The 14,703-nt window shown below is 40.1% G+C and overlaps 1 protein-coding gene across 10 annotated transcripts in view; it reads left to right on the top strand.

Moving 5' to 3' along the window:
* The window catches only part of LOC103563604 (olfactory receptor 7D4-like), a 63,990-nt gene extending 55,052 nt beyond the window's left edge, over positions 1–8,938 (top strand). For all 10 annotated transcript variants that reach the window (XM_070623727.1, XM_070623725.1, XM_070623726.1 and 7 more), the window contains 2 exons: positions 5,501–5,610; positions 6,608–8,938. In XM_070623727.1, the coding sequence (XP_070479828.1) occupies positions 6,621–7,559 (939 nt within the window). In that variant the 5' untranslated portion in view covers positions 5,501–5,610; positions 6,608–6,620 and the 3' untranslated portion in view covers positions 7,560–8,938. The remainder of the gene's footprint in view (positions 1–5,500; positions 5,611–6,607) is intronic.
* The last annotated feature ends 5,765 nt before the right edge of the window (positions 8,939–14,703 follow it).

The raw sequence follows: 14,703 nt of genomic DNA, 5'->3' as shown, positions 1-14,703 counted from the left end.
TGCTGAGTTTTCTAATCCAGTACAATATTGGCATTTTGGCCTATATAAGTATTTGTTGTGAGGATCTGTCCTGCGTATAGTCAGATTTTTAACAGAACCTTGTGGTCTACCCACTATATGCCAGTACTGAGTTGTGATAACCAAAAATGTCTCCAGACATTGCCAGTTGTCCTATAGGGGGGCAAAATCTGCCTGATTGAGAACCACTGGAGTAGAACAATTCCATGAGTGCCAAAGTTGATGGAGTTAGCATTCACAGTATGGAAATAACAGGGAAAGCAACATTTTAGCGAGGATAAGACATCAGTTTAATCTTGGAAACACTGAGGTGAGGGACAAACAGAACTCCCCATTGATGCTATTACATCAGAGATCAAATGTATTGGTCTAGCAATTATCAGTCTGCACAGGTGGCAGTCTACATCAAGTGATTTTACAGAAAGAGACAGAAGTTCCTGTTGAGACTTGACACTTAGGAAAAAAAGCTGATGCTACGCTGGATCCTACGCATGGTCCTTTAGTTCTCTCTTATAGGACGCCCCTGGATATATGCTCTTATTGGACGCTATACCATCCATCACAACATTAGCCACCATATAATCAAATAATTATTTGCATAATTATTTTATTAATAACTACCTCTTAAAAACTTCCATCTGAATTTTGAATCCCATCCCTTCCTAACTTTTGGGGGGAACTTATGATATCCCTTATCATTTCTTTATCCATTATATTCTAATGTCTGCATGCAATCCTATAATTTCCAATGTCATGGGAATGCTTCACATTCACATTTATTTCAGTGAAAATGAAACTCACATATAGAATCATACTCCCCTTTGAGTATTGTTCCAAACTTTTGGAGAATTTGATCTATATTTGCAACTTCCATTTCCACTCTGCTCACTCTCTCTTCAACCAACTCATCCAGTGTCATCCTACCTCCATCATAAATTGCTCTCATTGAGGTCTGCAGTAACCTCACGTGTCCAATAAGTTCTTAAGGGATATTTCCACTCTTCAAAATGCTTGATTTTTCTGTAGCAACCTCACTAATTGCTGCATTCTTCTTCTTTAAATAAAGATCTTTCTGGTGCATTTCATTTTTGTGACAATGGGATTCTGAGAGTCAAATCTATTTAAAAAAACTTTTTTAATCTCTAGGAGAATGATCTTGTTGACTGTAAATGTTTTAACGTACCAGATAAAGAAGGAATAATAGGAAGTAAAAAATTCCTCTCTCTCCATCACTATCTTCAGGGAAATGGAAGTGATAGAAAGTTCTTTTTCTATTATTCTCTTTCTACCCAAAGGGAGCTTGATTGTTTAAAGAGTAGAAAAAATTGAACAATTTATTTAATTCTCAGAGATGCTCTGAGAATTCAGCCCCCAGGGTCCTGGAAACTTTAAATAAGATTACAGTGTGCCCAAGGCAGACCATCTTAGTCTTCCCAGAGATATGGGTGATGAATTTCCTGCCTGTATCAGCTCTCTGTGCTTCGTTGGGAAAAGTTGTAGTAGGAGAAAGTGCTAGGGTCATCAGGTGTTTCCATGATGCCATCTGAAAAAGCCAATGTATCCTGGTAAAAGCTGGGTATGGGGTGGGGGTGGGTGGAAAATGTAAAAAGTGGAAGGAAACGTTTATTACACCAGAGTACAAAGGGCACAAACAAGTGTCTCTCAAATTTTCTCCAGACCAACATATCAGTGAACCCTGGAAGCTTGTTAAACACTCAACTTCTTGTCCTTCATCCTAGATCTACTCAATCAGAAATTCCAGGGTCAGGGCCAGACATCTGTGCTCAATAAACCATCCAGAACTTACCATGGTTAAAATTTTAAAGCAACTACCCTAGTGGCCTTGTTAAAATGGACGATGAAGGACTCACATGGGGCTGCATCTTCAGATATGAGGGCCTTTCACCTCCAAAATTTTATCTACTAATAATCGTACATTTATGTTTGACTTTACAAAGCTCATGCCCACTTTCTTTTTTCATCTTCTGTATTTGTTTGAATTATCCAAATAATATAATATTAAATCTTAAGGTTCTTAGCAGCAATTCTTGCATGCTCTTTGTCATTTGTTAACATTTCCATGTTGAAAGAATATCTCTCATTGAGAAATACACACTTTTTTAATTCGAAAGACATATCCTTATTTTCCTACTTTGAGAGCCTGCAAGCCTCCCACCCCCCCTACACACATGCATTCAGCCCACCATTTGCAGCAATGGCTGTTAAAAATTATCAAATACATTTTGACCCATATAGAACTGGACAGTTTTCTTTTGATATATTTATGCAATAAATTAATCTAAATAGATTTCCTAAAGTTGAAGCATAATTAGATTCCTGGGGTAAGCATTATTGATCCATGTTGTATTGTTCTTTAACATACTGATCAAGACAGCCTTAAAAACAAAAGTATGAAAAAACAGACTCATGGATTCAGAGAACAGATGGTAGTTGCCAGAGGGGGTGAGGAATGGGTAAAAAAGGTAAAAACTTCCAGTCATAAAATAAATAAACCCTGAGGATATAATGTACAGCATGTAACCATAGTTAATAACAATGTAATGTATATTTGAAAGTTGCTAAGTGAGCAGATGTTAAAAGTTCTCATTACAAGGGCCAGCCCAGTGGCACTGCAGTTAAGTTTGCACCTTCTGCTTTGGCAGCCTGGGGTTCAATGCTTTGGATCCTGGGTGCAGACCTAAGCACCGCTTGTCAAGCCGTGCTGTAGCAGGCATCCCACATATAAAGTAGAGGAAGATGGGCATGGATGTTAGCTTAGGGACAGTCTTCCTCAGCAAAAAAAGAGGAAGATTGACGGCAGATGTTAACTCAGGGCTAATCTTCCTCAAAAAACAAAAAGTTCTCATCACAAGAAAAAAAATTCCAACTACTTGTGGTGATGATGTTAACTAGACTGATTATGGTGATCATTTCCAAACATATATAAATATAGAATCATGTTGTACTATACTCTAGTGTTATAAATAGATTATATCTCACTTTAAAAAAAAATGATGCAGGGGACCTTCCTGGAAATGATGCAGGGGGCCTGCCTGGTGGCGCAGTAGTTAATTTAGTGCACTCTACTTTGGCTGCCCAGGGTTCACAGGTTCAGATCCAGGGTTCAGACATAGCATCGTTCATCAAGCCATGCTGTGGTGATATCCCACATACAAAACAGAGGAAGATTGCAACAGATGTTAACCCAGAGACAGTCTTCCTCAAGCAAAAAGAGGAAGATTAGCAATAGATGTTAGCTTAGGGCCAATATTCTTCACCCACCCAAAAAAAAAGTGATTCAAATGTCCCAAGTGATAGACTCTAGTGAATGTTGTGGTGCATTGCACAGATTCCTGTAGAAATTAAACTTTCTTTAGGAGACACCCTGTAAGTTTTAACTCAAGTCAAAGAAATAAAAGGTTCTCCTTTAAGGAAATAAATCCATTCCCCACATTTGCTGCTTGCACAAACACTACATTGCCTGAAAAGTTTTCATCTCTTATCTTTGTACCACAAGGGATCTGAATTGTTTGGAGAGAAGAAAGTCAATAGAACAATTTATTTAATGGGACGCTCTGAGTATTCAACTCTTGAGACTCTGGAAACATTAAACACATTTCTGTTGCCCCTTACCTATAATTCTCAGATCTTAGCCAATTGCAACCCCATTCGGCTTCCCAGGCATAGATGTCAGAGAACAGAAAGCTGCAGTGATAACCATCAGAGAGAGTCAGTGTCTCCAGTGAGGGCTGGTGGATTTGGAAGGAAAAGAGGAGAGAAACTGGGAACTGGGCTTCACCACTAGAGTAATGAGACTGGGACAGTCCCATATATATTTAGTCTACAATGGTGAAGTCTCTGTACTTTTAAGGTGCTTTAGTTCCTACTGAACCCAGTCCTTTCCAGCTCTCTTTCTGTTTTCCTCTCTCTCTTTTTGGAAACTAGAGCCTTTCTGTGACGAGAGTTATTTTCTGGAGAGTCTCCACCTCTTCTCTACTCTTTCTCAGAATTGCAGGCTCCTGTTTGATTTCCTGTGTCCAATCACTAACTACTTACTGGAGATCTATCATGCATGAGGTATTGTTTATTTTATTCATGTGATTGGATTTTTCTATTATATTCCCTAGCTATTTTTACAGCAGATTTGACTTACTGATAGCACTTAATCTTTCTGTATTTACCATCATTTTTGATTCATTTTAGTGTTCACAACATCATCTACAAGTAATGTAGTTCTGATGTTTGGTACTCAGACCTGTTTCCTTTTCTCCACTTTCCAGTCTCCTTAAATGTTCAAGAGAATATCTAATGATTGAACTTGGATTGGAATGACTTGGTCTGTTCATGAATTTAACACAGATATTTTAGTGTTTTTAATTTAGAATATTCTGTTGGCTGCAGTTATAGAACAACAACTGTTTATTGTGTTTAGAAATTGTCTTTGGTTTCCTCATTTAGCGAGAGGCTCTGCCTGGGCTGCAAACCACAGTAATGACTGTTACCTTTTCTCAAAGTATTTTTAATTGTGATTATGCTTATGATTTCTCTTCTTTGACCTATTTTTGTGATGAATTACATTAGCAAACATCCTAGCATTAAACCAGGTTCTGATTCCTAGGTTAGGTATTACTTATTCATGATGTATCATTCTCTTAAAATAGATATGAATCCATTTGATTTAACTTCATTACTCTATTTTGTGTCTACATGCAGGCAAATGGGAGCTTGAAGATATCACTTTGTGCTATAGTTGATGCTCTGGGTCTCAATCTTTATTATACACCTAATACTCGCATGTATTGAGCACCTACCTAGTATGTGGTAGGCACCATGTAATCCCTGGAAAGAGAGTGGTGAGCAAACACACTTGCATCCTCTGACCCACAAACAAACCTAAGATTTCTAATGTTAGAAGCACATCAGTGAATAGTACAGGATGTTGGACTTGGGAGTCTCACCCATTCTGTCCTCCTGACCCCCACTCTCTGCTCACCACCTAACTGGCCTCTCAAATCCCTTCCATTCCCAAGCTCATCTACTCAGGGTGACCATGAATTGTCTTCTCTCAGCCAAAATGCTTCCCTTTTATTATTTCCCTTGATTTACAATTACCATCCTTCCTCACACAATTCAAATATCCATATTTTAGAGAAAGCTTTTTCACCGATCTCCCCAGAATAAATTGGTCCTCAGTGATTTTTTCTCTCTTCAAGTAGGATTCTCTAGGCATTAATGACGTGGATCTTTATTTTATTATGGAGAATATTATAATCAAATCTTAAATTTGCCTTTAAATTTTAAGATTATTTAATTTATAGAAGCTTTGAATACTTTTGTCAGATATATCAGGCATAGTTTTAGCAATGAACTCCACTGGTTAATACTATATATTCCCAGTTCCGAGCATGTACACATGAGCACAAATACTGTGTATTTTATTCTAACGGTATTGTGATTTTATTCCCTCCTCTTACCTATGTAGTCCACATGCTTTTCCCTCTTCTTGGAAGAATCCACCTGGCAAGCAGTCTCTGAAAGAGGGAGCCAAAGGGATCTTCATTAATTAGAAGTGCTGCATGGCGGTCAAAAGAGGTAACAGACCCATTGTGTTTATAGTGAACATAATTCTATCTTTGATGGCTACCTTAGTTTAAGGGGAATATTAATAATGATAGCCATGGAAAACTGAATTATTGTGACCTTAACTACAGAAGCTCACATTAATCAAGTGTCCACTATATGTCACAGGAATAGCACTATAAAAATTACATGCATCATCTCATTTAATTCACTCATCAGTCTTACATTGTAGAGAATATTTACCACTCCCATTGTAGAGGTGAGGTATCTGCAGTTAAGACAGACTAAATAACTTTCTCAAGCTCACACAGATGGTATGCTGATGGACCAAAATTCTATTCTAGGAAGTCTGACTTAAGATCCAATTTTCTAATTCACAGCTCTATGCTGTACCTTTGGAGAGTTATGTATCAAAAATAGTTGTCATAAAAGGAACAGACTAATAATGATAATAGCTATAGTTTATTGAGATTCTACTGTGATCAAAGGCATTTCTAAACCTCACAAAGAATATAATAGCAGTAACCACATTTTTAGAAATAAAAAAATATAAGACACATGAGAGTTAACTGTGACATAATAGGAAGCATCAGGTCACAGAATTGAGATTGTTTGGGCTGAAAACCCATGTCTTAATCACTATCATAGGGTTATTAGAATGGAAGAAGTATGGGGATTATCAAAGAAAATACCTTAACTGTCTGTAATTATTTTGAAAGAGTCATATCAAAGAAGAAATTGGTTTAAGTCCAAAGATTCAAATAGAAGAATAAGAACCAATGAGTAGGAGATCAAAGAAGAGAGATTTCTGTAAAATTAAAGAAAGTCTGAATGGTACACATATTTGAGATGGAAATGGGCTATCACTTGAATGAGTGAATCACTGTCCTTGGAAAGACTCAACAAAAGGTGAAGTTTGTCCACCTAAAGGTAGAATCAAGAGGTGCAGATTTGCTGAGGTATCAGTTGAATGTTCATGGAACACTGCTTTTTCCTCCTTCCTTGGTAGGCATACCAGCTACATGGAAGCAGGAAACCACACAGAAGTCTCAGAATTCCTCCTCCTGGGTCTCTCAGAGGATCCTGAACTGCAGTCCCTGCTCTTTGGAGTGTCCCTGTCCATGTACTTGGTCACTGTGCTTGGGAACCTGCTCATCATCCTGGCCGTCAGCTCTGACTCCCGCCTCCACACCCCTATGTACTTCTTCCTCTCCAACCTGTCCTTTGTAGACATCTGCTTCATTTCTACCACCATCCCGAAGATGCTAGTGAACATTCAGGCACAGAGCACAGACATCTCCTACATAGGATGCCTCGCTCAGGTGTGTTTTTCTACAATTTTTGCTGGAATGGATAATTGCCTTCTGAGTGTGATGGCATATGACCGGTTTGTGGCCATCTGCCATCCCCTGCATTACATGGTCATCATGAACCCACGCCTTTGTGGCCTCCTGGTCCTGATGTCTTGGTTCATCATTTTATCTGTCTCCTTGATTGATATCCTACTGATGATGCAGCTAACCTTCTGCATAGGCACTGAAATTCCAAATTTCTTCTGTGAACTGGTTCAGGTTCTCAGGGTGGCCTGTTCTGACACCCTCATCAATAACATCTTCTTGTATGTGGCCACTGCCCTGCTGGGTGTGTTTCCTCTCACCGGGATCATCTTTTCTTACTCTCAGATTGTCTTCTCTTTAATGAGAATGTCCTCTGCAGGAGGAAAATATAAAGCATTTTCCACCTGTGGGTCTCACCTCTCTGCAGTTACCTTGTTTTATGGGACAGGCCTGGGGGTCTACTTAAGTTCTGCTGTGACCCATTCTTCCCAGAGAAGCTCAATTGCCTCAGTGATGTACACTGTGGTCACCCCCATGCTGAACCCCTTCATCTACAGTTTGAGGAACAAGGATGTAAAGGGAGCCCTGGGAAGGCTCCTTGGCTCAGTAGCCTCTAGTCCATGATGGGTCACTGGCCTCAGAACTTAGTGGATATTTTGGGCTCCAATGGTAAGTGTTGCAAATTTAAATCTCCTTTTTCTTTTGCTCCCTAAAAGACACTCTTAAACTTTTCAATTCCCAAAAAAACCCCAGGACTTCACATTCATTTTTGTACTAATTTGTCCTCAACAACCTCCTCAGTAATTCCTTTTTGACTTTTCTTCTCTATATGCTGTCCATAAAGTTTCATGTTTGGTCAGGTTGATTTAGTCATTCTTATGTTTTCCTACTTGAGATTTAAAGTGCTTATATATCAAGTGCTGATGTGTTTTCTCCAAAATTATCCTCTCAAACATTGATGTTCTTCACTTTCATTTGTTAGTGTGCTTGTTTTCCCTATAATAAATGGAATGATAATCATACTGCCATCTCAACAAAGTGCTTACCACTTAGGATTGTGCTTGTTTCTTCACACGTATGACTTTATTTCATCTTGAAAACATTTCTTTGAGATATTTTCTTTCATTCACCCCACTTTTCAAAAGAAGAAACTGAGATTGAGTTGGACTATAACCTACTTAACTGACACTGACTTTTCTAGCCTCCTTTTCATAAGAACAGTGTTGTGATTTTCAACTTCAAACCAGAAATGGAGATTTGAAAGCTGTATTGTTCAAATGATTCATAGAACTATACCATTGAGAATTACTCTGAGATGTTGCATCATTCTTTGTGATCTTTCTTTCCATTCTTTTTCCTTTCTTTCTTCCTTCTTTCCATTCATCCATCCTTCTTTCATTTTTCTCCTCCTTCCTTTCCTTCTTTTTTTACCTTTACTTACCATCATTGAAATTTTAAGATCGTGATGAATTTTCATCATCATGAAATTTTAATTTGGGGGGTACTTTCTGGAGCTGCCATCAGAAATGTTAGTTACACATGTGTATAATGTGTTTAGAACTTAGCTTAATTTTTGAGAAGAATGTTTATAGAATTAATTCTGCAGCGAAAGATGGAGTAGTAGATGCTGTTATCATTCCTCCCACATTCCCTGGGATCATCTCACCATCTCCATTCCATGACTGCCAATGGCCAGGACCAGCTGGAACCTATGTTAATCAATACATCATGGGAGAAGTGACAGGGAATTATACACAATCAGAGGCAGCCCTTAAGGGAGCATTTTAGGGTATGCCTTGTCTTTTATCCTTTAACTAGGGTAATTCTGAGGTTCGAATTTTGTACCATTTTCCAGAATTTCCCCAATGAATGAAAATTCTGCTCAATCACAGTCATAGCTGACTTAATGCAAGTTTAATTTGATGTATTTTACACCTTGTGTCCACTTCTCGTCTCTCCCATCCATGTTCTTTGCTCCTTCCAATAAAGTGATTGCACATGAATCCTTGCATCAGTGTCTGCTTCTGTGGGAACTTAAACTAACATGAATGACAAAGACTGTGATGTCTGAAGACAACATCACGAAAGGATTTAGCAACTTTTGGAGAAAAAAAGAACTAATTATTGGAGATATAGTAAGGACTGAAAAATTACTCAAAAGTCCTAATATCTTAGAGAAAAAAGATATTATTTTCTTATTTGATGTGGCTTCAATTCACTTTGATTCCAACAAGTTTCATCCAATGTACGTTTATTGTCTACCGTGTCCAAATTGAGGAGGGGACCAGAAAGGTACAAATGATTGCAATACAGAGAGGTGAGCATAATAATATTGCTGTGTAGTAGGAACTGTGGAAAACAAAGATAAAATATTTAACCTCTCCTTGAGTAATTTAAGGAAAAAATCTTAGACATTTATTTTTAACAGTTTTTTAATAGGCAAACTTTTATTTTGCATTCTGCATGAAAAAAAAGAGTCTGGGAGCAAAACGCAAGTACTCATGTTTTCTTCAGCTCTGGTTCAAGCTTCACATCTACAACCTATTCTAAGGCTATCCTTCTAGTGGTACAAGGGAAAGGATGAGAGGAGGGAAGAGAATCCTTCCAAAGTAGGAAACGCTATAGATTCTCAAAAGATTTAGAGACTCACCAATATAACTCTTCCTTTAAAAAAACCAATTCCCAGGGTGCATCAAACTCAATTTCACTGGGAAGGATATCCAAATGAGAGTACCCTCTTCCCACCAGAACTTACAGCCCTGAATTGCTGCTTTTTGTTTTGACCCTCAAAAGTGGAGTCAATTACACAATTACACTGCTTCTGAAATTTAATTTGCGTACAGATCACCTGTGGATCTTGTTAAAGTGCAGATTCTACTTCAGTAGGTCTGGTGTGAGGTTCCCAGGTGAAGCTAATACTGCTGGTCCTGCTGATCCAGGGACCATACTTCAAATAGCAAGAAACTAGCAGGAGACTGAGTATCCTTCAACGTTCATTTTCAAACTCTGGTGTTGAAAAATATCTCCTGTGGGTCTTATTAAATTCAACTACTTGCAATTCTTGGGTGAGCTGAGCATCTATAACAAATATCCACAAGCAATTCTGATATACACCAATGATTAAAAAGCAGCAGCCCTAACATACAATAGCGGGGAGAAGGAGTAAAGGGTGCCATTTACATTACAGACACAGTAAATTTGTTTTTATTTACGACATTTTTCACCATGTGGCAGTAAAGCATCTTGAGGAAGGGGTTCCTTTTTCTAACAAGCATGAAGGTATTTCATAAGACAGGGGCAGCCTGGTGATGGCAATCCAGTAGTTTCTTGCTACAGACACACTACCCTGTCCATGCACTCTGGACTTCAAAGAGGAAAGGAGAATGAAGATAATAATCACTGCCATGGCTGCTTGTTAGCTCATAAGGAAGTAAACACAGCTGGGGCTGTGTCTTCCTTCTCTGTCTCCAACTCATTGGGGCACCAAATGTCCATTCCTCATCCCTGTTAGTTAGTTTATCACTGAGCTGAAGAAATCAAAGTAGTGAGTTATCAACTGTCCTGAGGTAAGAAGTACAAAAGGTTGTTGTCCTCAACAGTTTTCCCTGAACCTGGAACCAATTTCCTAGTTTACTGGAAGTCCACTTGTGGGATAGAAAGTTGCCCTAAATTTAACCCAATCTCTACCTTTTCCCCAAGACAGACAGGTGCATATTTTCTTTTAGCTGTTTGATAATTAGACTTTAGGGATATTGCTCAGGAATATATTCTTCATGCTTCATTTCTATCTCTAGTGCTGAAGTCACCAAAGTATTCCAGGAATTCATGAACTGCTGTCCCTAGCAATATAAAGCTACATCGCGTTTGATACACACACAATTATTTCAAAAGCAAAGTTTACAACTAGATAGAACACCTCTTTTTTACAAGTCAAACACTAAAGGACCAATATAAAACTGGCTGCAAACACATATCAAAGATGCTATCACTTGGTTAAAAACAAATTAATCTCTGGCTCATTCTTTCTCAGAGTGTATTCTTCTTACTCTGAAATTTCTGGGCAGTTATTGAAAAGTAAACCTATGAAGGGGAGAAAAATATTCCTTCAAACGCTTTGTGGCTGTTGGAAAATGGCTATGTCTACCAAATCAAAGAGTGCTACATTTATTTCAAACCACAAGATTGGAACCAAACTGTTGCCTGTCAACCGGAGGATGCCAACTTTTTTAGTGGATAATATTTTTTGAAAAAAACAAAGACACAAGAAAAATAGGAGGGGTCTGGGTCTCTAGGTATAGACCGTGAGAGACTTGTGAGATAGGAAAAAATCTTCAGTGGGCCAGACGATGGTCATACCATACAACGACTGAAGACACACAGAAGACACCCTCACTGCAAAAAAAAAAAAAAAAAAAAAAAAATAGTTTCAGCCTTCAAGTATGTACCGCTGGCTATGCTCCAGTTGCTGTGTTAAAAACTTGGGTGAGGGAACTCATAAGGTAAGACGTAAGAAGAGCAGTCTTTTATACTCCTTTCTACCCTGGGAATAACCCCCCTGGCCTATACTGGGCAGTTTAAACCCGGTCCCGGATTACATCAATAGCTCCTTCAGCCCCGGAGCTATCTAATCTCTCCTAAAACAGATTTTAATTCTAGGAGAGGAGGTGAGGTAGGCGGGGCAGAAGTTCTGGAAACCCTTCGAATCTTCAGCGTGTACAAATCCCTTTCAGATGAACAGGCAAGGCTAAGGTTCTTGTGCCTGAGAGAAATATGTAAATTTCCTCCTCCTATTTGGAAACCCAGAGAGCAGAAGAGTCACGGAAGCGATGCGAGCAGTAAGCCGGCCTAGCGCACAGGGAACCAGAACCTCTGGCCCTCCCCACCCGCACTATGGCATGGCCGCCAGAGCCCGCTGCCCTCCCCTGCCCTCCAGGTGCCAGGGACCTCGCCAAGCGCTGGAAGCAACGGAACTTAGGCGCTCTGATGGGCTGTGTCTGCGGCTGCGGCCCTATTACGAAAGAGCAGTGAGGTCTCAGCACTCAGGGTGCTCCTGCACTGAGGGCTGGCGGGTACCCCGCTGTGCCCCCTCGGCGTGCCCAAGGCCGGCACTCTGAGCATCGCGGGTTGCCCACCCGAGGGGAAGCCAGGTGCGTTCTGCACGCGCGAAGAGCACCAAGCCCTCTGGCCTGCCCAGCTAACGCATCCTTGAGGCGCCCGGCTGTCTTCGCCCCGGATTCCCGAGGGGCTCGCTGGGCGCTCCTCACCTGCTTGCCCCGGTGGAAGAGGAGCTGGCACTTGGGCCACAGGTCGAGGAGTGCCCACACCCGCTCACGCAGCTCCTCAGTTGCGGCTCTGAGAGACATGTCCTCAATGGTGCTTGTCTGGGAGCCATCGATAGAGCGAACCTGGATCCACATCTTGGCGCGAGGAGAGGGGGTGGCCCCGCTTTGTCTCCATCTGCACTCTGGGCGCTGAGAGGTGCCCGGCCCGCGCCGCTTCCCTGGCGGCTCCGGCTCTCCGCGGCTGGCGGGCGAGCGCTGCACAAGCGAGGCAGACCCACCACACGCCGGCCCAAAAGGCCACGACTCCTAGACTGCACGCCCTCCTAGTGGAGCTGAGGAGGGAAGGAAACTGGAACAGTCGGAGGCACTGCCGCCACCGAAGACACTGCTTCACAAATAGAAAGAAGTCTTTATTTTTAACATTTTTATTAAGAAGTAAATTACATACATGAAATTCACCCATGATAATGTAAGTTAAATGATTTTAGTCAATTTATAGAGTTATGTGTGCATTACCACAATCCAGTTTTTAGAATATGTCTATCATCTCAAAAAGTACAGTTGTGCTCAATTATAGTTAATTCCCACACCTACCTGAGCCCTAAGAAACGACCTATCACTATCTGCCTCTGTAAGTTTGCCTTTTCTAGATATTTTATGTAAATAGAATCATACAGAATGTGGTCTCTTGTATCTAGCTTCTTCTACTTACCAACGTTTTTGAAGCTCATCCATGCAGATGCATGTATGAATACATTGTTCCTTTTAATTGCAGAATAGTATTCTATTGTATGTTTATCCCACATAGTGCTTATCTGGTTACCAGCTGATGGACATCTGGATATTTCCAATTTGGGGCTATTATGAATAATGCTGCTATGAACATTCGTGCACGTGTCTCTGTGTTGATATGCATTTTCATTTCTCTTGGAGAGATATCTTGGAGTGCAATTACTGGGCTATATGGTAAATTTATGCTTAACTTTTTAAGTATCTGCCAACCTATTTTCCCAAGTGTCTGCACCATTTTACATTCCCACCAGGAAAGCATGAATATGCCAGCTTTTGGACATTTTCACCAACACTTACCATTCAAGAAAAACTTCAAACAGTAAAATACGCTTGAATGTTGAAGACCAGTAATGAGTAGAAATTTAACTGGAGAGTAGGTTTGGGTGACATTCAAGAGACTTTCAAGAGTGAGGCATATCAGGAAGATATATGGAACTTATGGCTGAGATATTAGAAATAACTTTGGATATGTAGATGGAACACAGACCACTGAGAGTCTAATTTGACATATAGAGAATTTTATAAGCAGTTGGGCACCAGACTCGTGCTGTAATCATATGTGCAAGATGAGGATTTTAGGATTGCCCTGACTGAGAGAAACTGGAGGCAGAGGGCACAGTTAGGAGGGTGTAGGAGCAGTCCAGGGGAGAGATGATGGGGACCTGACCTATGCCAGTAGCAATGACATGGGTAGATTTTAGAAGAAAGATGTATTAGTTAGGATTGCTACTGTTAACAAATAGCTCAAATTCTGGTGGCTTAAAAAGACACAAATTTGTGATCTTCCCATTTTGGAAGGCAGAATTCTAAAATGTGTAAGCAGGACTTCCTACCTTCTGACAGCTCTAGAGGAGAACCTACTGCCTTGCTTTTTCCAAATTCTAGAGGCCCCCTATACACCTTGGCTTGTTTCCTCTACCTCCATCTTCAAAGTCAACACTATAGCACCTTCAAATATCTCTCTAGTCCTAGTTTCCTCTTATAAGAACCCAAGTGATGACATTGAGCCCACCCAGATAATTCAGGATAAATTTCCCTTCTCAAGATCTTTAACTTAATTACACCAGCAAAGTTCCTTTCATCATCTAAGATGATGCATTTGCAGATTCCAGAGATAAGTACATGTACATCTTTTGGAAGCTATTATTCAGCTTACCATAGATGTGTGTGAGTTAGAATTTGCCAACAATTACCCGATAAAGTCTTGAGCTGAGAAGGCGGAGGGTCTGTCATGACACTCCTTGATGATTCTATTTGGCATGATCATCTCAGGGTCCTGGCTCATGTAAAGATAAGGCTGCATTATACAAGTCTGCTTTACTGGTAAGTGATAGAAGAGAATTTTGTGATTGATCTGATAATACCTGAGCAGGGGTTCAACTGGACACTGGACACAGGGACTCAAACACTATGAGGATTTCCTTTCAGATTATCATCTTTATTTTTGCACACTGGCTACCTGACTTGGAAAGAGTTGCTGAAACCAGCAGATCTCAAAATTAACCCCTGGTAGCTTCACTACTAAAGAGGAACTAGATTAATTTTAGCTATTCGTGTTTTAAAAAAAATTTCAGAAATGTTTCTAATTGACACACTCATGTGCTCTTTCCACCTTGGACCAATCAACTATGGTCAGGAGACAGTGTTACCAGCAGTCCCTTCAAGACCACATTTGTTTGTTCAATTTATCAAAA

The sequence above is a fragment of the Equus przewalskii genome, chromosome 6, assembly GCF_037783145.1.
Source record: "Equus przewalskii isolate Varuska chromosome 6, EquPr2, whole genome shotgun sequence".
Classification (NCBI taxonomy): domain Eukaryota; kingdom Metazoa; phylum Chordata; class Mammalia; order Perissodactyla; family Equidae; genus Equus; species Equus przewalskii.
Note: the sequence above shows the minus strand (reverse complement) of the source record. Positions and strands in the feature narration are given on the sequence as shown.